We start from the raw sequence: 24,901 nt of genomic DNA, 5'->3' as shown, positions 1-24,901 counted from the left end.
TTTATCATCCCCAAAAATGCAAAAAAAGCTTTTGACAAAGTGCATCATCAATTTTTATTAAAAACCAATTTTAAAAATAGGAATAAATGGAGCTTTTCTTAAAATTATAAGTTGTTTTTATCTAAAACTAAGAGTAAGCCTTAGCTGAAATGGAGATAAAATAAAAATCCTTTTCAGTAAAATCAGGGTTAAAGGAAAGATAACCATTATCATCATTATCATCAATAGTGTTCTTAAAATAGTAAGAAAACAAGAAAAAGAAATATAAGGAATAAGAAAAGGCAGTGCCAATTATATGATGGTATAACTTTAGCAAAGTTACTATATAAAATAAACCTACATAAGTCATTAGCAATCTTATTTATTATTAGCAAAACCAAAAAGGAAGAAAAAAGAGAAATTCAATTCAGAATAACTGCAGACAGTAATAAATACTTGGGAGTCTACCTGCCATGACAAACTTTATGAACACAATCATAAAGCATTTTACTTACAAATGAAAACAAATCTAAGTAATTAGATATTAATTGCTTGTAGGAAGGCTAAGTCAATATGATAAAATGACAATATCACTTAAATCAGTCTATTTGCCCAGTGTTATAAAAATTTACAAAGAATTATGTTATAGAACTTTTTTTAAAAAAGATAACAAAACTCATATGGAGGAACAAAAGGTCTAGAATATCAAGAGAACCAATGGGGGAAAAAAGTGAAGGAAGGTAACCGAGCAGTACTAGATCTTCAACTAAACTACAAAGTGGTAATCATCAAAACAATCCAGTACTAGATAAGAAATAGTGTAGTTAATCAGAAGAGCTGATTGAGCCCATAATATACAGAAGAAAATGATCTTGGAAAACTAGTGTTCATAAATGCAAAAAGCCAAAGTTTGGGGAGGTCAAGAACTCACTATTTGACTAACAAAAACTGCTGGGAAAAAACTGGAAAGCCAGTCTGACAAAAACTAAACAAAAACCAACATCTCCTACTGTGTATACCAACTAAAACTCAAAGTGATTACATGATTTGGACATAAAATGATATCATGAGGAGATTAAGGAAGAATTTGTCACCCAGTAAAATAGAGAACCAGAAGATAAATTTGATTACATTAAATTTAAAAAATTGCACAAACAAGACTAATGCAGCTAACATTAGAAAGCAAGAAACTGAGGGCAAATGTTTATAGCATGTTTCTCTGATAAAGGTCTCTAAACCAAATTTATAAAATAAAAGCCATTTCCCAGTTGATATATAGTCAAAAGACTAGAACAGAAAATTTTCAGAAGAAGAAACTTAAACTATCAATAGTCATGAAAATTCTTTACATAACTAAAAGAGAAATGCAAATTAAAACAACTAAATAACTATCTCAAACACATCAAATTCACTAATTTGACAGAAAAATAAAATGATAAATCCTGGAGATGACATGAAAGAATAAATACACTAATGCACTATTAGTGGAGTGAAATAAGTTATCTGGAGAATATATGAAACTATGCCTAAAGGGCTATAAAACTGTGCATAACCTTTGTCCCAGCAATCTTATCTTTATTTCTGAATTCCAAAGAGATAAAGGAAAAGGAAAAGTCCTATATGTACAAAAATATTTATAACTTCTCTCTTTAAGTTGGCAAAAAAGTGGAAATTGAAAGGATGCCATCAATTGAGAAATGGCTGAACACGTTGTTTATCAGACAAACTTGGGAAGACAAAATCTTAAATTTTTGACTTGGTGTTTAAAACACTTGAGAATTATTTTTTTCCTAGTCTAACCTTTCCAGACTTACTTCACATTTTCTAGCCTTTATATACTCCCCAGATAGCCAAACTGGCTTAATTATTGATCCATTACAAAATATTTTGCAGGATACCTCAATTCCTCAAGTGCATCTCTTCTTCATTTCTGCCTCTTATAATCTTTAGCTTCTTCATGGTTCAGCCCAGGTGTTACTTTTTTTATGATTAATTGATTTTTTTCATCATCCAATTATCTTATATTTCCTTGTTTTACCTGTGATATTTACAAAGTTTAAGAGATAATTTTGGTGTAATATAATCATTTTATTAATAATGCTAGCATGTTTAGTAATAAAGGAATGACCACTTGGCTATCTTTAAGGCCAAAGATAATCATGGGCAAGCTCATGGCTTATATGCCTCTTGGAAGAGGGTGACTTTGAACTATAAATGACTAACAATGAAAGAATGAATATTACAATGAGGGACTGAACATATTCAAATAAACTTTGATTTTGTCATTTACTTTTGTTACCCTCAGCCTTGGGCAATCTATTCAAAATGTTTACCCTAATCCAAACCTAGAGCACTGTTACTTTGCTGCCAGTATGGGGTCTGAACAAAATTATTATGAAAGTTAATCTAATTTCATTATTAATGTCTTTCAGGAGACTGAACCTTTGAAATCAGGACTTTAGAAAAAGGGAATGGCAGTGGGAGCACTCTGGTTCTTCCCAAATCATTGGTTTAATAATCATTTCTCCCAACATGTTATATCCCCTAATAGAGTATAAGTTCCTCAAGATTGATCAGTAAATGGACAAGAACATCTTAGGCTCCTATACTAAGCAGTGGGGATGCAAAGTAAGGCAAAAGATATCCCTTGGCCTGAAGAAGCTCACAATCTAATGAGGGATACAAGTTAACAAATGTTGCAAACTAGATTTTAAGTCTAGAGACCTGAATTTGAGTCCTGAATTTGACAGTTGCTAGCTCTGTAACTAATAGCAAGTAACTACTTCTCTTACCTGTTTCTTCTGCAAAATGAGCACATTAATAAAGGCAAATCAACACTGGCTTCTTCTCCTAGTTGTCCTGAGGGAAATGTTTTGCAAGCAGTAGATCACTCTAGAAATAGGAATTACTAATATAAAGATGGGGCTTTCCCTTAATCAATCAGCAAGATTAAACATTAAGGAACTTTCCCATAATCTTATCAATGTATGTGGTTAAGCTCTAATTCACTTTGAAAGGACAGCTAGATTCTTGGGTGAAAGGCAGATGATACTACCCAAGGAAATGTCTTATAAATGGTTGGCAACCAGTTCATACCTCTAGACAGCTAGTTGGAGCAGTGGATAGAATGCTAGGTCTAGAATCAATAAGACAGTTCAAATCTAGCTTAATACTTGCTAGCTGTCACATAATCTCTCTTTGCCTCAGTTTCCTCATGTGTAAAATTGGGGTAATAACTGCAATGGTAAGTCTCAAATGAGATAATAGTTATAATGTGTTTAGCATGGTAACTGGCCCACAGTAAAAGCAATATAATAATAATAATTATTATTATTATCATTATTATTATCATTATTAAAATGAGAGAGAACTAGATGTCCTTTAAAGTTGTATCTATCATCCTATAACTCCAAGGCTGAAAATAGACTAGTCTCAGGAATCTAATCTTCTTAAAGGTAACTTCAACCTTCAAACGTAAAGAAATCAATGAGGGGAACAATTCTAGACCCTTGATTTTTATAGAGCAGGATTGGGGACAGTTATGTCAAAAGCCAAAAAAAATCGAGGAGAGAAAGAAAAAAGGGCGTGGCTTAAAGTTACATTAGGCCTTCAGACCTGGCATTTTCTCTGACTATCCCTCTTACCTGGAATACTATTCTTTCTCCCCTTTGCCTATGTTCTCCCTGCCTTCCTTTAAGTTTGAACTATCTAGAATTAGGTGTAGCTAGGTGGTGAAGTGGGTAGGGCACTGGCTTTGGAGTCAAGAAGACCCAAGTTTGTTCGTATCTTGCCTCAAATACTTAATAGTTGTGTGACCTTGGGCAAATCACTTAACCCTGATTGTCTCACATCCAGGGCCTTCTCCAAGTCATCCTGATTCCTATCTAGTCACTTGACCCAGATGACTCCTGAGGACAAAATAAGCCTGATGCCTTAGCAAAGCACCCCCTTACTCAAATTCAATACATATGCATGTCCTGACCTCACCTCCCTGATGTCATGGTCTTCTCTGAGACCAAAGGACAAACATCAGCAGTAGCAAAATACTATCTTTTACTGGAAGCTTTTCTTAAATGTCTCCTATTTATTCTGTATATAATTTGCTTTGTGTATATATATATATATATATATATATTTTTTTTTTTTTTGCATGTTTGGTCTCCCGTTAGATTGTAAGCCACTTGCAGACAGGAACTATCATTTGCCTCTTTTTTTATTCCCACCATTTAGCACAAGAACTGGAACATAGCCGGTGCTTGTTGGATGTTTATTTATTGATTAATTCTTCAGGGATAGATAGAAAAGGTCAGTAAGGGATAAGTTTAAACTCTTTAAGAACCAGTGGAAATTATCAAGTAGGAGAAATGCTCTTTTTGAGTAGCTAACTCCAACCTCATGGAGAGGTTTAATTCAGTACTTACATCTACTTTCCAGGTAGAAAATTTTTTTAAAAATTTAATTTCACAAGGTCATTTATTATTGAAGTTGTGGGCCAGGGGTATTGACATATTTATAACATAACAAGAATACCAAGGGCCAACTGGTAGAGTAAGCTTCCCTTACAAAGAGCAATCAGTGTTCTCTTCATCTCAAAGAGGGAAGAAAGATGGCATTTTAATTTTACAAAAGGAAAATGTAGTAATAATTCAATTGCAAAACTAATGTGAACTTTTAGCCATTTGGAGAAAAGCATTCACCAATGTGTAAGTCAGATAACCTCCTATAACAAACCTGCTGAATTGAGTAAAAGAGTTTTTGCTTCTGTTTTTTCTGCCAAGAAATATATTCTTTGGACTGGATATAACAACAGAAATAGGTGATAAAGTGTTAATCAGCAAGATTGGGAGGGGAAATATTAAGAGTACCTTTGATGTTTTTGAAAGGTTCTCAGTGGTCTCTGATCTCGAGACTCAAGAAAGAACTGGTAGGTTTGATTTGCTGAAATAAAAGAAGGAAAAAAATTGACGGAATCAGAATAGAATAATGAAGAAACAAAACTCACTCTTTGTAGATGATTTGAGAACCTTAGAAAAATCACCTAAAAAACTATTTGAAACAATTAGCAACTTTTGCATAGTTGCAGGATATAAAATAAACCCACAGAAATCATCAGCATTTTATATATTACTAGCAAGACACAGCAGCAAGAGACAGAAAGAGAGATGCTATTCAAAGTAACAGTAGACAATATAAAATACTTGGGAGTCAATTTGCCAAGGCAGACTCAGAAACTATATAAAATAACTATAAAACATTATTCACACAAATAAAATCAGAACTAAATAACTGAGCAAATATTAATTGCTCATGGGTAGGCCAAGCTAATGTAATAAAAATGACAATTCTACCTAAATTGAATTACTTATTCAGTGCCATACCAATCAAACTTACATACATATTACTTTTTTGAACTAGAAGAAATAACTTAATTCATATGAAGGAACAAAAGATCAAGAATATCAAGGGAATTAAGGGAAAAAAGCAAAAGAAGGAGGCCTAGCCATACCAGATCTAAAATTATAAACAACAAGTCATCATATTGGCGAAGAAATTGAGTGGTGAATAAGGGGAATAGACTAGTGCAAAAGAAACAGTAGTAAATGACTTTAATAATCTACTATTTGGTAAACCCAAATTCCAGCTTCTAGGAACTCACTTCCATAAAAACTGCTGGAAAAATGGGAAAATAGTATAACAGAAATAGTCATAGACCAATCTCACCCCCTATACTAAAGGAAGATTGAAATGAGTACAGGATTTAGACTAATAAAATGATATCTTAAGCCAATTAGAAGAACAAGGAATAGTTTACCTGTCAAGTCAATGGAAAGGGGAGAAGTTTATGACCAAAGAAGAGATAGAGAACATTATAAAAGACAGAATGGATAATTTTGGTTACATTAAATTGAAAAGTTTTTGCACAAACAAAACCAATACAACCAAGATTAAAAGGAATGCATTAAATTGGGAAACAATTTTTATAACTAACATTTTTAACAAAGAACTCATTTCTAAAATATATAGAAAACAGAGTCAAATTTATAAGAAAACAGGTCAGTCTCCAATTGATAAATGGTCAAAGGATATGTAAAGGTAATTCTCAGATGAAGAAATTAAAGCTATCTATAATCATATGAAAAATTGTCCCAAATCATTATTGATTAAAGAAATGCAAATCAAAACAACTCTGAGGTACTGCTTCATGCCTATCAGATTGACCAATATGACTCAACAGGAAAATGATCAATGTTGGGGATATGGGAAAACTGGGACACCAGTGCGTTGTTGGTGAAGTTGTGAACTAATCCAACCCTTCTGGAAGGAATTATGCCTAAAGGGCAATAACAATGTGCATACTCTTTGATCCAGCAATACCATTAACTAGATCTGTATCCCAAAGAGATCATGAAAAAAAGGTAAAAAAAAAACCTCACATGTACAAAAATATTCATGGCAGCTCTTTTCATGGTGGCAAAGAATTGGAAATTGAGGGGATGCCCATCATTTGGGGAATGGCTAAACAAATTGTTGTATATGAATGTGATGGAACACTGATTGTTATATAAGGAATTGTGAGGGACAGGGCTTAAGAAAAGCCTGGAAAGATTTATATGAACTGATGCTGAGTGAAATGAGCAGAACCAGAAGAATATTATATATACTAACAACAAGATTGGGTGATGATCAACTTTGAAGGATTTGTTCATTTCAGCAGTATAGTAATCAAAAACAATTCTAAAAGATTTGTGATGGGAAATACCATCCATATCCAGAGAAGGAACTGTGGAATTTAAATGCCAACCAAAGTTTACTATCTTTACTTTTAAAATTATCTTATTTATTTATTATGTTGGGTTTTTTATCTTTTTTTTTCTTCCATTTGGATTTGATTCTTTCACAACATGATTAATATGGATCTATGTTTAGCATAGATATACATAAAGAACCTACATTAGATTGATTTCTGTCAGGCTGTGGGAAAAGAGAAGGGAGGGAGGGAGAAAAATGCAGAACTCAAAACATTACCCCCCAAAATTGTGAAAACTACCATTGCATGTTGTTGGAAAAAGACATAAATAAAATTACTTAAATTGAAGAAAAAAACCATTTGCTTGTTGAACCAAAAACTGAGTACTGAGCCAGTAACTTGTAAAAGATTATCAGCAGTGGAGAGAACTGGAGTAAACAAAAGAGTAAATTTTGTTCCCTTTTCAAACAGGAAAGAAAAGAGTAGAGCGAGAATCTGTGAACTACAGAGCAATGGGGTTGATTTTAATTTCTGGCAAAATTCTAGTATGTATTATTGAGGAGATGATCAGTGATCAGTAAGGAGTGATCAGTTCTAAAAGACTGAAAACAAATTTGAGTTCTTTTTTTCAGAAGTGGTTCTAGATGTGTGCACATGAGAGACAGAGGGTGAGAAAGAGAAGTTGATCCTATCTATATAAAATTATACAGAGAGAATTATATTAACTTAGAGAATAATATTAACTTAGAATGTCTTCAGACCATCATGGTATCCAGGGATTGGGTTCCTATATTCTCCCCTTGTCATGTAACACCTGGGTATTTTGTTCATTTCTGGGCACCATATTTTAGGAAAGAGGTAGGTAATGGGGGTCCTCAAGAGCATGTCATATGAGAATCATTTGAAGGAATTAGGCTGTTTAATCTAGAGAACAGAAATCTTGATATTCTAGGTGTGTTTGAAAAGAGATCCTGTTATCAAATCCACCCATGGTTTAGGTGACCTTGAGCAAATCACTTAACCTAGTTGGGTCTATTTCCTCAACAGTAAAATGAAGTATTTAGACTAGATGGCCTTTGCATTCCATTCCAGCTCTAGATCTGTGATATTTCTAAATATTTAAAAGACCATTAAATGAAAGAAGGATTATTATATTTGTTTTGCTTGACCCCAGTCTGTAAAGCAAGGAGCAGTGGGCAAATTTGATTGACTTGTTAAAAAGGAAAAAAAAAATAACTATTAGTTCTGTTCAAAAATTGAATGGGCTGCCTCAAGTTGGTAATGGATTGTACCTCACTAGAATCCTTCCAACAAACTTCCAATCACTCACTGGAACCATTTGTTTAACATGTCTGTCATATAAGAGATTCTTTCTTAGGTACAGTTTGGACTAATTTTCCTCCTACATCCTATGCAACTATGAGATTGATTCTATAACATCCAAAACTCTGTATAGGTAGTATAAGATTTTGTATTCCTTATTGTAGAATACTACTAGTTCAATTAGCTAAATCTATCCTTTACCACCATAATAGAACACTATAATCTACAGTCCCCAGTTATCTAAGGTAGAGATAGCTTAGAGTTTCAGTGGTGCCTTGGCCTACCTCTTTCTATTAGATACCTCTCCCTAGTGTCAAAAAAAGCTTCAAAGGCTAAGGCTCTTTATTTTCCCCCACCTGTCTTCCCATAATTGACTCCTTGAGTGTCAAAATAGGTATGGAACTTAGACACCATGTAGCTCATGATTACTTAATGAGGATTCCTTGGATATATTAATTTAGGGAGCCTTATTAAAAACTTGTATGTAAAAAAATTACCCTTTATTTTCACTATTCTCTAATGGAAATTTAGCATTTCCTTAGTGTTTTAGGGACCTAAAAGGGTCCATGACAAAAAAAAATAATAAGCCAGGATCTATATCCCTTTGCTTTTTATATATATATATATATATATATATATATATATATATATATATATATATATATAATCACTCTGTCTACGCAGTCTAGACTCAGAAAGGGAAATCTACCTAAAAAAGATCACAAAGCTAATAAGTCAGAATTTGAACACAAGTTGTTTTCCTCAATTTAAATGAATTAAATTAGCTTTTTTTACTATTAAGAGACCCTTTTCCCCAAAAACTTATTTATTGTCATCACTGGCCAAAGGTAAACATACACATATAACCAGGCTACTTTGTCATGAACTATACAAAACATCCTTTGAGATTTGTCTCTGAGGGTTTCATAAATGTTAAATGTTTTGGTAGCCTGGCATTTGAATTTATAGTAACATATTAATATTTTATAATACATAATTTTTTATTGACTAGATTACATCCTATTTTCTTTTTCTTTTAAAGCTTTTGCAGCTAATTGCGAAATCCCAGTTAACTTCATTAAGTGGAGTAGCACAAAAAAATTACTTTAACATTTTGGACAAAATCGTTCAAAAGGGTAAGAATGATTGGTATGTTGGTATTTGGAATCATAACCAAAAGTCTTTTCCTGTGATATAATTTTTTGTAATGTATGTATTGTCTATAATTAATGGTTAAAATTGGAGTTGTGTTACAGAAATTTTACTGTAATCATTTTAATTCTTAATGTTTTGGTTTTTTCTTTTTGTAGCATTTGTACACCACATACAAAGTATCATTCTGATAATGGGAAAGATGATTTATTCCTTAATTTTTGGAGACATTTTATCTCTTCAGATAACTCCTTACTAATGACCCAAAAAGGAAGAATAATCAGCTCTATCAGTTTTTCAATTCACCCACTAGAAAAGCCCAAGATTGTTTTGTTTAGGTATCAGATAAGTAGTCATTGATAAATGAAAGCAAATTACCTTTCACAAGTTTTTAACTGGACCATGTATATAAAATGTGTCTATATCTATTTGTAAGTACACATAGTGGGGCAGCTAAAGACTGAGTAGATAGAATGCTCTGTTTAATCTCTGTGTACCTTATTACACTGGAGAAGAAAATGGTAAACATCTCTAGTACATTTGCCAAGAAAATCCCTTAGACAGTGTGGGTCACAGGGTAATGAAGAGTTGGACAGTACTCAAATAACTGAACAAGTGTTCATATGCAGAAATCTATGGTTTAAAGTACATATGACACTTAAACATTACATTGATTTACTTTCATAATGTTAAAGTTACTATTAACTAGTACATTGAAATATATAATCTTTTTTAAAAAAAATTGTAAGTTGGGGGCAGCTAGGTGGTGCAGTAGATAGAGCACTGACCTTGGAGTCAGGAGGACCTGAGTTCAAATCCAAACTCAGACACTTAATAATTACCTAACTGTGTGACCTTGGGAAGTCACTTAACCCCAGTGCTTTGCAAAAAGAAACATTGTAAAATTTCCCCCTAAACTATCCACTCTTCTCCCTCAAAAAAAATTTACTATTAGATAGTCATGAACATAAAAACTATCATATTTTATTCCCATGTGATGTTATCTTGGAAGCAGTGCCTCTTCAAAATTATAGTAAAATTTGAAAAATTTAAATTGAAGATTAACTCCAGCACCAACTCTTAGACTGTCTTTATTTTTTTCCAGTTTTAGATGACCAGCAAAATCCTCGCCTAATCAAAGATCTTCTTCAGGATCTGAGTTCTACGCTTTGTATTCTTATTAGGGGCGTAGGAAAATCTGTTTTGGTTGGAAATATCAATATTTGGATTTGTAGATTAGAAACTATCCTTACCTGGCAACAACAGCTGCAAAACCTTCAGATGAACAAGGTATGTATGTATATGTTTCTTTATTAGACAATATGTGCTTAATAATGTCCACATTTTACAGAATATTTATAAATGCTGAAAAAAGCACCATGGATAAGTGAGATAGCTGCTAGATTAGAAATCAAATGACTTGGGTTCAACCTCCACCTATCTTTACTGCCTGGGAGATCTTGGGCTCTTAGTTTCCTCCTTTTTAAAATTAAAAGGTTGAACTCCATGTTATCTAAGGTCCCTTCTTGATGTAAATCTATGATCTTTGATACTATGATTCTTTGTTAAATATTTAATTTACTCTTAACATTATATCCACAAATTCCATATTATAATGCCTACATGTATTCCAAAAATCAATCAGTGACAGTTCTAGATTTTGATCAATACCTGTTTTCTTCTTACCAGTAATAATGAAAAGATTTTTAGATAAGTTAGAGTTAGAAGAAACCTTAAATATTTTACTACTTCTTTCTGGAAATATAACAGAAATGATAATCATCCAATGAGTCTGAGCTCTTAAGTGAATAGAAGGTAAATTAATTTAGGTAACTTTTCCACACCTTTCAGGAAGTACAATGTACTGACAGTAATCCTTTATTATTTAGTTTATAGACCATCTAGTCCTTAAGTTGTTTATTTCCCCCTCTCCTGTTTGAGAGTGAATTCAAATCCATTGTATTGTTGCTTCTAAACAATTATGCTAACTAGTTTTCTGAAAAAGAATTGGCAAATAAGATAATTTTATATATCCTCCCTTTCTTTTCAACTATCAAGCATTTATTTAGTACTTACTATATAGACTAGCTGACCTCTGAAATCCTTCCATGTCTGAGATTCTGTGATTCTGTAAAGTTCTCTGGATTCTTGTAGTCTGTGTGGCATCCTGCCCAGCTAAGACTGCTAGCTTGTCTACCAACCAGATTGATGAGCTTCTGCATTTTACTGTTCAGGTACATTCTTTCCCAAAGGTTCCATTATTCTCCCTTTGAAAGACACATTAAACATTTTTTCCCTCCACATTCTGGAAGGGACTCACAGCCTAACCAAGAATTTTCACTGTAACATCCCCACTGAGGAGCTCTTCAGCTTCCCCTTGAGAAACTCTACTTGAGTATACACTATGTCTGGAGACAATACGTTACCCTTTTCAGGATTTCTAATCACTAGAAAATTTTTCATGATAACAAATCTAAATCATCCTTTTTAAAACTTTGGCCTTTTAGAGCCAAGCAAAACAAGTCTACACTCTATTCTTTGTGACTGTCCACAAATATTTGGAAGAAAGTTGTCATGTTCTCCTTGCCCCCAAAGCTTTCTGTTCTTAGATTAAATATCCCCACTTTCTTCAATTGTTCTTCATATTGCTTGGCTTCTAGTCCTCACATCATCTTATTCTTCTCCTCTGAATTTCCTCTATCTTATCAATTTCCTTCCTAGGAACATAAGATTATAGACTCAGAGCTAGGAGGAACCACAGAAACCATGTACTCTTCCCCTTTCATTTTGATGATTAAGAAATTTAAGACTAAGGTTAAACAGGTAGTTAGTAGAAGTACAATGGTTTGAATAAAAGTTCTGATTTCAAATCCAACATTCTTTCCATCATCCCTCCCCACTGTCTCCCTAAAATTTATCCAGAACTAAATATATTCTGATTATGAAAGAATCTATTTGAGACTATCAATTTCTTCAGTTGATACTATACTTAAAATACCCTAAGTTGATGGTAGGGTTTTTTAATCTATTTATTTGTTTTTCATGTCTCACTGACTTAATGTCAAAATTTTCTAAAACCCTCTTTCATTGAAAATAATCTTAGACCAGAAAGGACAATGATCAATGTTGGAAGGATGTGGGAAATTTGGGACACTAATACATTGTTGGTGGAGCTGTGAACTTAACCTTTCTGGAGAGCAATTTGGAATTACACCCAAAGGGCAATAAAAATGTGCATACCCTTTGATCCAGCAATACCACTACTGGGTCTATACCCTGAAGAGATCATGAAAAAGAATAAAACATCACTTGTACAGAAATATTCATAGCAGCCCTGTTTGTGTTGGCAAAGAATTGGAAATTGAGTGAATGTCCATCAATTGGGGAATGGCTAAACAAATTGTGGTATATGTATATCATGGAACACTACTGTTCTATTAGAATCCAGAAGGGATGGGAATTCAGAGAAGCCTGGAGGGATTTGCATGAACTGATACCAAGTGAGATAAGCAGAACCAGAAGAACATTTTACAACATAACAGCAACATGGGATTGATGATAAATCTGAATGGACTTGCTCATTCCATCAATGCAGTCAGGGACAATATTAGGGTATCTGTGATGGAGAATACCATCTGTATCCAGAGAAAGAATTTGAACAAAGTTTGAACAAAGACTATTACCTTTAATTTAAAAAAAAAAACACTGCAATTTTATTATGTGATTTTGCTATCTCTCACATTTTTTCCTTAAGGTTATGATTTCTCTCTCAACACATTCAACTTAGATCAATGTATTGCATGGAAACAATGTAAAAACTAACAGACTGCCTTCGGTGGGGGGGTGAGGCGAGGGAAGCAAGATTAGGGGAAAAAGTAAATTCAAAAATTTAGAAAAAGATGGGGAAAAAAAGTAAATAATCTTAGAGGTCATTTAGTATGATTCCTATTATACATAAGAGGTTAAAGAACAACAATTCTTCCAATACAATATGCTCTTGTCACTGATTTGTTTAGTAAAAACACTTCAGACACCTGAGATAAAGATTTCACCCTACCTTTAATCTCTGGAACATGAACTCAGGAATACCTCTGACCTCAGGAACCAGAATTATAGAAATTTAGAGTTGAATAAGACCTAGTCTATCCCATGCTCAGAGGAATCTACATTATAATGTAGCCAGCATACTATAGTTATCGTGTTTGAAGACATCTAAAATATTTACATTGTCTACTTATACCCTCCCAGGCAACCCATTCCACTCTGGGATAGAAAGATATATATGTTTTTAACATCAAACCTTAATTTGCCTTTTTTTTTTGACATTTTAATCCATTATTCCTGTTTTGGCCATCTAGAGCCAAGGAAAACAAGTCTGATGTCCTCTCTATATCCTAGGCCTTCATTCACTGAATATTTGTGTCATATCCTCACAAGCCTTTGCTTCCCCAGGCTGAAATGTTATCCTTAATTATCAATCAATTCTCTTTTTATATGAACTCAAAAATTTCCACTCTCTTGATTCTCCTACTTCAGGTACTGGTCAGCCTCCAAACACATAATTTAGATACAATATCCTGAGGGTCTGTTACCTCCTTATTCCTGAAATTGAGGCCTTTCTTACTGGAACTCAAGATCAAATAGACATTTTCGGCTAACATATCATGCTGTACATATACTGAACCCACAAACCACTCAAATCTTTAGATCTTTTTCAAACTGTTATCTAGCCATATTTCCCGCATCTTGTAATTATGAGACTGATTTCTTTAACTCAAGTCTAAGGCTTGCATAATTTCCTTAGATATCATTTTACTAGATTCAGCCCAGTGATCTAACCTGTCAATCATTTTAGATCCTGACTCTGACATACAGTTTCTTAACTATCCTTTTTTAGCTTTGTGTCATTTGAAAATTTTATAAGTCTGCCATAAATGCTTCTTGATCCAGTCCTTGATAAAAAATGGTAGGCAACATAGGGCCAGTTTCCTGGGGAATTACCCTGGAACTTTCCTTCTAAGTTGATATTAAACTATTAATGACTATTACTTGACTCTAAGTCATTTAACAGGCATAGAGACAACAAAGTATTCCTTCATCTAGGTTGTATTTTTTTCCACAGGAATAGTTTAAGATTTTATTTCTTTGTGAAAAGTAAATTAAATCTGTAGCATTCCTCATGTTTGCTATTTAATAATCCTGTCCCAAAAAAGGAAAGTCACCTCTTCTTTCTATTCTTTCACCACTCATCAGTCAGAAACTTTCTCTTTATATTCCTAATGTCTTTTCTCTAGATCTCTGGTTTAGAATTCTAGCCATAAATCAAGAGGAAGAATATACATTATACCAAGCTCCCACAATCCCTGTTTGCCTCAAGTAGGACTGCAAATAGTTGTGATGTGGACACATGCATAAGAGAACACTATGTCATTCCTCCAATTTATGTATATAAAGCTTTGCTTGAATAAATTGGTAAATTTGTTACCAGGAAGAGGAAAGAATAAAATCTTTATCTCAGTGTCCAAAGACACACTATAAAGAGACCAGGGAAAAAGGAGTTCTTAAATTAAATTAATAATGATACCAGTTATCATTTTAAATAAGTAATTGTTTGCTTAAGCAAAAACTGAAGATTAGAACTCAAAGAAGCAAATATTACCTTGAATTTCTCACTAACACTTGTGGGATTATTAAGCCAGTAATAAAAATCTGGTTCTCAATTGCTATACCTTTCTCAGGCAAAATAGAATGGGGAAAAAAAGAAGTGAAAATTGATATAACATTGTATTTTAACATATATTCATGTAAGAAAACCCATATCTTAGAGAAAGAAAACTTGATGGAGAGTATTTCTATGAATATCAATGGAGGAAAAAAGAAAAGCAGTTTTATTACCCAAGCAGTGATAACTGCAGAGACCTGAACAGAAAGAGGAAATAGATAAGGAATATTGGAAATAGATCATAAAAGTGATTCAGAGGCATAATAGTGGTGAGGGCCATCAGTTATCCAGTTATCTGTTAGAGCTCTCTTTCTACTAACACCACAAAGTTATAAAACTAAACAAAATTTTAAAAATATGTCAACAAAATTTATATATACTAGCAAAATTTATGGACTGATATACCTATAGCTGACCATATATATCTAAGGAAAGAGGATAAATGAACATAGGTACTGTGATTTTCCCAAACATTTTCCAGATGAATGAAATGCTCTTGTGTGTGCAGCTCTCTAGATTGATTCTTATGCCAACTATCAGCTACATGAAGGCTAGTGACCATAGATTTAGCTAAGGGGATAGCAGTAACAACTAATAACTTCTTGACTTTCCTTAATGGTAATCTCATCTGACCAAGGAGGAATTCAATTTTGAGTCTGACTTTAAACATCAGAAAAGAACTAGTTGTTAGAGTGAAAATAATTGGAATCCTAGGGGAAAGTGATCAGTTTCTTCCTATTAATTTGTGATAGAAGAAAAAATAGCTAGGCATAGTTTGACATGCACTCTAGATTTTATAGAGCAGGTTGTAAACAGTTCAGAGGATGAATAAGCAGGAGACCATGGATTAAAATTCTCTAGGTGAAGAATGTAAGAGGTAAATGGTAGTTGACTGAAGAAATCAATTTGTTTATACAGAGATCCCACCAATACATATATGTGTATATATGTATATATAATATAAATGTATACATATATATGTATTTATGTATGTATATGTATATCAAGTGTAACTGTATGTTCCCTTACTATGTTTTTATACATTCTTTGTATCAATTCCCTGTTGACTATTCCCCACCCTCTCATTTTCAATCTAATTAACAATTTTCTTAGCAGGAAAAACAGTAAAAACTATAAAGATAGATATGTGTATATATATATCTGTGTGTATTTGTATGTATACACATATATATGTATATGAGTGTATATGTATGTATAGATATATATCTATAGCTCTCTCTATGCACATATATGTAGAAATATATATATATATATATATATATGTGTATGTGTTGTGTATAGAATCAAGAGCAGGTAACAGAGAATAAAATATAAGAATTTTCCATGCTATATAAAACTAGAACTGAAAATACTAAAGCTTAGAATGAATCAAGACTTCCACATGAACCAAAAAAAAAAACAGATTTTATTCATTTTGGTACTTTTATAGTTATATTGGTGAAAAGATTAAGATAAAAAAATAGGACTATAGCTTGGGATGGATAGTAAAAGGATAGCTGAAAAGAGAGAAAAGAATTAGATGCTTAGATTTTACCTTTTTTTTTTTCCCTGCTAAGAAAATTGATAACTAGACTGAAAATGAGAGGGTGGGGAATGGCCAACAGGTAATTGACAGAGAGAATGCGTAATGACATATTGAGGAAACACATAACTACACTTGATAAATATAAGTCAACTGGCCCAGATAACTGTATTATTGGGAGCTGCAAGAACTGGCAGATGTTATTGTTGTCATGATATATAGAGAATAAAAAAAGTTACAAAGGATTAAAATAAAGGCAAATTTTGCCATGATTTTAAGGAAAAAAGTAGAGATGGAGTTTTTAACTACAGATCAGTGAACTTGACTTTGAATTTAATAAATTAAATTATATAAATTATATAAATTCAATTTATATACCTAGAATACCTAGAAAAAGAAGTCTGGCATCAAAAAGTCATCATGTCTTCCTCAAAAAAGGTCACGCCAAAATAATTTCATTTCCCTTTTTGAAATAGTTTCTAAACTAGTCAGAGCACTATTGAAGCAAAGCATTTCATAAAGTATCTGAATGTTATTCTTGAGTTAAACCTGGAGAGATATGACTTAGATACAAGTTCAGATGATAATTCCAATCCAATTGAATGACCATACTCGGATTCATTGTTAATGGTTCAATTTTAGTTTGACAGGATGTCTCCAATTTATTTCTCTAAGATATTAATGTTTGGTTATATACTATTTTACATTTTCAGTGACTTTATCAGTCATTTGGATAAAGGCAAAGATGGCATGTTCATCTGATTTGTAGATAATAGAAAAATAATACACTAAAGACAGTCAAGATTCTTGGCTACAAATCTAACGAGATGCAATTCATTAGGGATAAATGTAGCCTTACTGGGATGAAGAAGTCAACTTCACAAGTACAAGATGATTAGATAATTTGAAAGAAGATTTAGAGGCTTCAAAAAAAATTCATTTGATGTTGGCCTACATTAAAAGAACCTTAATCTACTGGAATAAGGAGATTCTAACCACACCTAGACTATCATGTTCTACCTGATTGTCCAAAAGTGAAATAGGCTTCTTTCAATAGAAGTAGAATACCTTTTGATGAAAGTTCTTAGGCTGAAGGTAGGTGGCCAGTTGTTGCCTATAGAATTCCCTTTCATATATTTTTTATTAGATAGCCACTGAATTCATAGGATCATAGTTTTAGAATTAAAAGGTAATCTAGCCCAATTTACTCATTTTCCAGTAAAGAACCTGTGGCCCTCAGAAGAAAACTAGCCCAAGTCTCATCAGCAGTAGGTAGAAAGCTGTAGTTCAGACATAGGGATTTAACCATTGCACACTACCCCCAAACCTCTCTATGTTGCTCTTGTCATGTCCTCTTCAAGTTTATTTCTTCTCATAGGCTCCTTTTAAAAAATCCCATTATTTGCATGGCATGGAGAGTGGATTGCTCTCTCCATTGCTCATCTTGAATTTTTTTTCCTGGTTCATATTGTTGATAATAAAAGAAGGTGGAAGGAAGCATATCTGGCCTTGGCATGTCTACATTGCTTTGTGATACCTTGTGGTTTCTGAAACTCTATTACCACTTCCCATGTGCTTTTTTTATTATAACATAATTTTATGAGTTACTCTGAGGATTTTTACTTCTCCTATGAATGCTAGTTGAAACCAGTGATAAAAGCTCATTCACAGTGTCAAATGATTCAGTTGCTTTAGGTAGCTCCTAAAGTAAGCCAACCAAATTAGTCTGATTCTGCTTAATAAGTCCATTTCTTTCAACCTGCTGATCTAAAGCTGAATTGGTGCCTTATGTTTATTCATAGTCAATTTTAAGGTGTTACCACAAGTCAGAGAGAAGAATAATAATGAATGGCCAAGGTCTTCCACAGATTCTTGATAGACTGAAGTGCAGGACCATTTCTTGAAATTGAATTCAGCTTGGCCTTAAAGAATCTGGTTGCCTATTTCCCACTCCTAACACTTTTTCCCTCTAATTTCCATGCATTATTCTAACAAAAGGATCTTGATAACCTTACAAAAAAAATCTTCCTCAAATTTTAATCTACCACAAATACATAGAATATAATTATAGATTGCTAAGTCTTTAAAAAGCATCAGTAACCTCCCTCCTAATTTTCTTAACATGTTTCCGTTTGATTATTCTGGAGATTTGGTCCTACCAGTTTACTTCACTGATGGCAAATTTAGTTTGTCAACTTGGGACAAGGGATAGGAAATCTACTGCTTCTGAGTATGCATTTTTAAGCCATGATTGAGCCATTACTAGATTGACTATTTTTAAAACCTTTTGACAGAAATACTCTCTACTTCCAACCAACTACCATTTTCTCCTTTAAAATTTTCCCCAAACACATTAATTTTGAACTCATTATTTTTTTAGTTGTAGTATTGCAAAAGTAAAAAAACAGCTACATAATAATAGCTTTGAGAATTAATCACTCTTTTTAAATCGATCTCTTACATATCGGCTCTATTTTCTGTCAGTGCTGTAATAATCTTTATTCTTATTCCATAAAGCAGATCTAACTTTTTTTGACTGACTATCCATCATACATTTTGAAGATAGGTAGTGCTTGCCTTCTCAAATTAGCAATCTGGAAATTACTTCTGAGACCTCAGAGGAGAAAAATACCCAGAGCTCTCCCTTAAGTCCTTTGGGAAGTAGGGGAGGCATAAATACTGACTAAATAAAGAAAAAAAAAATTCCTAGCAGAGATCAGGTCTTCAATCTGGCTCGAACAACTTCATTTTGCTTTGGAGATGTCTTTGTTCTTCTTGATAGATGAAAGGTTTGAAAATCCAGGATGGCAGCTGTGTGGGTAGTTAGTGAGCTTGATTAGAACCCTGTAGTTCCTCTAAATGTTTGAAGTGATTCCTGTGAAATGTCTTTATGTATATACACTGACACAGGGAAAACTCATTAGATTAACAGTGCCTATTTTTTTGCTTGTTAAACACTGTTGTTCAATTGAGTAGTATCATTTTATGAAAATGTGAAGTCTCAAGTCTGTTTCTTCCCCTACAACATTCTGATTTTTTCCCCCAAAGACAGAATTAGGAGAATGCCATTTATCAATTCTGAGATTCTTTATAAATCTTATGTTGTCATTGAAAATACATTTCTAGGGGGCAGCTAGGTGGTGCAGTGGATAGAACACTGGCCCTGGAGTCAGAAGAACTGGAGTTCAAATCTGGCCTCAGCCACTTAATAATTACCTAACTGGGTGACCCTGTGCAAGTCACTTAACCTCATTGAAAAACCTAAGAAAAAAATGCTTTAATGATTTTTATTTTGAAGGACATTCATTTAAATTCATGCTTGATTTTTTTCATCACAAAAACTTGAGATAGGTGGAGCCATTATTATCACTAAGTGACCCATGAAGCTAGCTATTAGAAAAAGTAGGACAGGAACCCTGTTCTCTTTACTTAGTCATATGTTCTTTCCACCCAGCTTTCCAGTCTGCCTTAAGAAAGTTTCAGTAGCAATGTAAAGACAAACAAATTGCCTTCTGTGGGGAGTGGGGGGGAGGGAAGTAAGATCAGGGGAAAAATTGTAAAACTCAAAATAAATAAAATCTTATAAAAAAAAGAAAGAAAGTTTCACAAGGCTGTTTTTATAAAATCTCATAGTTGTAGAAATTTTCTTCTTTTTAGTGTAAGGAAGAAAGGAGCACCTGTGTAAAATTATGTTTAATTCTGGTAGTGGTAGAAAGACTTATTAGATGGGGATAATTTTAGTTGAACATTATCTTTTCGAATGTACATCTGCCTTATGCATGCTGTCATTACTAAATAGTAAGTATAAAGTTGCTGAATAAAATATGCTTAGATGTTTCCATCATTATACTCAGAAGATAACCCATGTATCTTTTGAATTATCCATAAAATCACTTTATATTCTATTTAAAGTATGCAATTCTTTTCAAACTCTGCAGATTTTATAAATTTGCTCATTCACAAAGTACTTACTGAGTAGTTAAAAACTGCAAGGCAAGAACTGATAAATTATACATTTATAAAGTACAAATATTATTTAAAAATAGATGCCAGTATGAATAACTTTTTGTATTGCTCTGTTTATAGAAAGAATATTATATATTTCATTATTTAACAAACATGCCTTCTATTAGTTATATCTTTCCTAGGGGCCTGGGAGAAGAAAATCAAGGGATCAATAACCCAGCAAACTGTGCCTTGCAGTTGAGTTGGCTTCACTTGAGCTAGCATTGCTGGGCCCAGAAGTCAGTCCAGAAAGTTCCCCAGTTTATTTCTTCTTTGGTCAAATTGTAGGGCATAGAGTCATATTTGTCAACAGTGTTCATAGGATGATTCCTCTGGGCAATTGTCTCATGCCCATAAAGAGGTACAGAACACTGATTTAAACACCTCTTAAGGAAAGATACACTAAGTTGTGTTCTTTGGTACTATATTGAACCCTTGGGATGACCCTACACAACTTGAGCCCTGGAATAAATGCAGCCTTCCTCTAGACCTCCTTTTAAGGGGACATATCCTTATAAGGGAATCATATCTTTATGATAACTTTCATTCTGGATCTAGAAGTTGTCAATATGGGCATTTTCTTTTAATAGCTGATAAGATAGGTCTTAAGATTCTCAGGTTTACGCTTTATGAATTCCTAGACAAACTCACATCTAGATATACTATACTGGGAAAGTTAGATGATGCAATGGGGTAGAGACCAGTCCTGGAGTACAGAGGACCTGAGTTCAAACCTGGCCTCGGATACTTGAGACTTACTAGCAGTGTATACCTGGGCAAGTCACTTAACCCCAATTGCCTCACCAAAAACAAAAAAAAAAGAAAACAGCATGAAATAAATACTATACTGACTAAGGACCAAAAGTATATCATACATTTCTTTACCAGACTTTAGTCAAATTCTTCCCAAATAAGAACTATTTCATAACTACACAAAAAAAAAAAACCAAAAACATGGCTAGATGAGAGTATGTGTGTTTTAGAATCTGGAAAAGGTCAGGTCTCCTAAATCAATCAAGTGTTCTTTCTTGACTGTGTGACCAACCAGGCTGTTCAATAAAATATTGTTTTCATTTATCAATCTCTATCTTTATACTGACCATCATAATTCCTTAGATGATTGTGGACATCTTCCATCTTATTTGAAATGACTATTGTTTTATATATACATATATATAATATGTGTGTGTGTATTAACCAGTTCAGTGTAAAGGTAATACAGTTTTTTCTCTTGAAATGTTGTTTAAATGTAAATAAACAGAATGACCTTTATTGCTTCTTTCAATGAAATGCTACTCTTTTTTTTTCAGCAAGTAAATAATGGCCTTACCCTTAGTGATCTTCCTCTGCATATGCTGAATAATATACTATACAGATTCTCAGATGGTTGGGATATCATTACTTTAGGTCAAGTGACCCCAACATTATACATGCTCAGTGAAGACAGGCAATTATGGAAGAAACTTTGCCAATACCATTTTGCTGAAAAGCAGGTAAGATGTCCATGGTGGTAGAAATGTGTTTCTCTGCTTATTGAGAAGATTATATGTAAATATATTCATTCACTCAACTGTTACACAGAGCAATCATATGACTACTATTTCAGCAAAATTAGCTAGTGACATTCAAAAGCAGAACAAACTGTGTCATGAAGTAGTGGAATTCAGGACCCTGACAGATTTCCAAGCAATGGTAGGATGCTATGGAAGGAATTTTCATTCAGGTAAGGTTTGAACTCAGTGGCCTCAGAAGTCCCCCTCCATATCTGATATTCTATGATTATCACATGTTGTCTGTTCCAAGTACAATTTGTAGAATGTAGAATCATTGTTTGATATGTGGGGAAAAAACATGATTCCAGAAGATAACATAATCCTGTGAAATGAGTTCCCTTTTATTTCCTTTTTCCTGGAGAGCTGTGGAAACAAAGGCTGATTTTTGCCCCCCCATAAATTGTTAGTTTGCCTTTTACTGTCACTCTTGTAAGCATGGGAATACACAATTCTTCATCCTTCATTGAATATTTTTTTCTTCGTTCTTTGCCTTTCTTACATCTTCTTTCATCTTTCCAGAGGACTTCCTTGTATCTAAATATTGACCACAAAGATCTTACTATATTTTGGTTCTTAATGTGTAATTAATACATGAGAATAAGAACTGTGTCAGAGAAACTTTATGTGGAATTTATCTAATGTCAACATTTGAAATGACTGAGGAATTAGTTATGTAAGTCGTGCTCTGTGTCTAGTTATATGGCATGTCTCAACATGGTATAGCTTTAAAATTTATTACAGATTAAAAAGAATTTGATAAGTAAATTGTAAAGAAAGAAGATTTAAGTTCTATAGGTCAAAGGAGTGTGAGAATTTGTTGGGAGACAACAGGAAAATAAGGTGAGAGAAAATTGGGAATAAGAAAAAAAATGGGGGGGAGGTATCTTAAGAGATAGAAATCAAATCCTAGAAATCCCTGCATGAGGTGAATGTCATTGAAGCACTTGGAAAGCAGACTTCTTTTCAGGACTTATTCACTCTCCAATTTGAGCCATTACACAGTTCCATCTTGGGAAGTATATTTTGGGGACACTTGCCCTTCCTTTGTCTTCTAGTGTGTGTATTCATAGTCTCTTAGATTTATTTAGTCACTACTTTATTGATCAGGATTATCCACTTTGTTGTGAATGACTTTTTCCCAAATAAAAAACCTACATTGCATTTGTATAAATCCATATTCCAGAGCATTTTAGAAAGTCTTTTAAAACTTTTGTGAAGTTTTTAGACTTTTTTGCTACAGTTATCACTAAAATAACTTAAATGAGTCACTTAGCTTTTTGACACTTAGATTAGTTGGATTTTATGTAGCAATTAGCACTTAGAGACATATGCCATTTATGTACAGATTTTCTTAAACCAAGAAGTATAAAAACACATCATTTTCAAAATTGGCTCAATGAAATTATCTCTAGTTTATAGATTTATAGGTCTATATAGTATATGAGTTATAACAACATGAATATGAGATATATGAGCATCATTTAGAAATTAATTTATGTATACCTCATCGGTTTGAAAGTATTTCAGAATCTGTGAGGCTGGGGTAAATTTAATATAGCAATATTCATTTGCATCTCATTGTTTTAAATTATATACATATATGTACATTTACATGCATATATATGTATAATGCACATGTAGATAAAAACATAAAAAGCAAAAAATCTAACCGGAAGTTTCAGGGTTAAGAACAATACCCTACATTTGTTTTTATATTCACTATGTAAAATTAATGAAAGGAAAAAATAAAAAACTAATATTTGCTTGAACTTTTTAGGAATAAATTTTAAGTTGGTTTTAAAAGATATTATTAACTAGATGCATCAATAATAGCTATTTAATGATCCATTTTGAAACTCATCTACCTATTTACCTAGTATAATTTATGACATATAAATTGGGGGGAAATAATTTGTATCATAATTTTCTGAGATAAACTAAATGAAATTTATTCCCATTAAGGTAATATAGGCATAAGATCTACCATGGAGGATTGAGAAGTGAGAAATTTCTTAATAGAATTGATGAATGGGTAAACAAGAGAGGCTGCAGATATTTTATAAAAATAGATGTATTTTTAGGTGTCATTCTGGTTGATATTTCTAAGTAGTTGTTGATCTAATTTAATTTGAAGAAAGCATAAGATCAATGATTATATAAGAAGAAATGCACCATCATCTTACATTTTATATATTCTATTCCCAAGTTATCTGTTCATTTAGACATCCAATCCATATTTATTCAGCACCTACTTTGTGTAAAATTTTATCTCCCAAATTCATAACATAAAATAAAATTGTCATCAGGGTACAAATACTCACTTTGGTTCTCATTTTAAGAATTTAGGCACATCTTGAAAGGTCATTAGAAAAAAGTGTTTGGGAGAAAATAATAATCCCTTTTTATTAGAAAACTGAATGACTCAATACTTCCAAAGATCTCTGACTTCATCATTGTGGGTGTTCTTCCACCAAGAGCAGATTGGAAGCAGCATTTCCCTGGTTGCCTCTTCCATGAGTTGCTATGGACAGAAATATTCATCTCTTGGTGGCCAAACCTTTCTAACTTGCTAGGCTGAGACTTAAAAGCTCAGAATAAGATTTTAATGGAAGAGTAAACGTGAGTTATGATTAAAGATTATGCCTTTTGAAGATATGATGTATACCAGCCTCTCCTGGATCATCTGAACAAATGCAGTTTGAGGAGAAAAAGGAAAAATAGCATTCCAAGTAGAGTAAAGCTGCTCAGAGTTGGCTCATGAATACAAACCTGGATAAACTACCTCCTTTTGATTTATGCTGAACATCAAAGTTTAGAACTCTGGGAAGGATTTCACATTCTGAATATGAAGTTTTGGTTGTTTTGATGCTAATAAA

General features: G+C 33.0%; 1 protein-coding gene across 6 annotated transcripts in view; it reads left to right on the top strand.

Annotated features, from left to right (window-relative positions):
- The window catches only part of FBXO25 (F-box protein 25), a 103,132-nt gene that overhangs the window by 64,050 nt on the left and 14,181 nt on the right, over positions 1-24,901 (top strand). For all 6 annotated transcript variants that reach the window (XM_074209559.1, XM_074209558.1, XM_074209560.1 and 3 more), the window contains 3 exons: positions 9,093-9,186; positions 10,308-10,492; positions 21,783-21,965. In XM_074209559.1, the coding sequence (XP_074065660.1) occupies positions 9,093-9,186; positions 10,308-10,492; positions 21,783-21,965 (462 nt within the window). The remainder of the gene's footprint in view (positions 1-9,092; positions 9,187-10,307; positions 10,493-21,782; positions 21,966-24,901) is intronic.

Source organism: Macrotis lagotis, chromosome 1 (genome assembly GCF_037893015.1).
Source record: "Macrotis lagotis isolate mMagLag1 chromosome 1, bilby.v1.9.chrom.fasta, whole genome shotgun sequence".
Taxonomy (NCBI): Eukaryota; Metazoa; Chordata; class Mammalia; order Peramelemorphia; family Peramelidae; genus Macrotis; species Macrotis lagotis.
The sequence above is the reverse complement of the archived record's forward strand: the minus strand, read 5'-3'. Positions and strand labels throughout refer to the sequence as shown.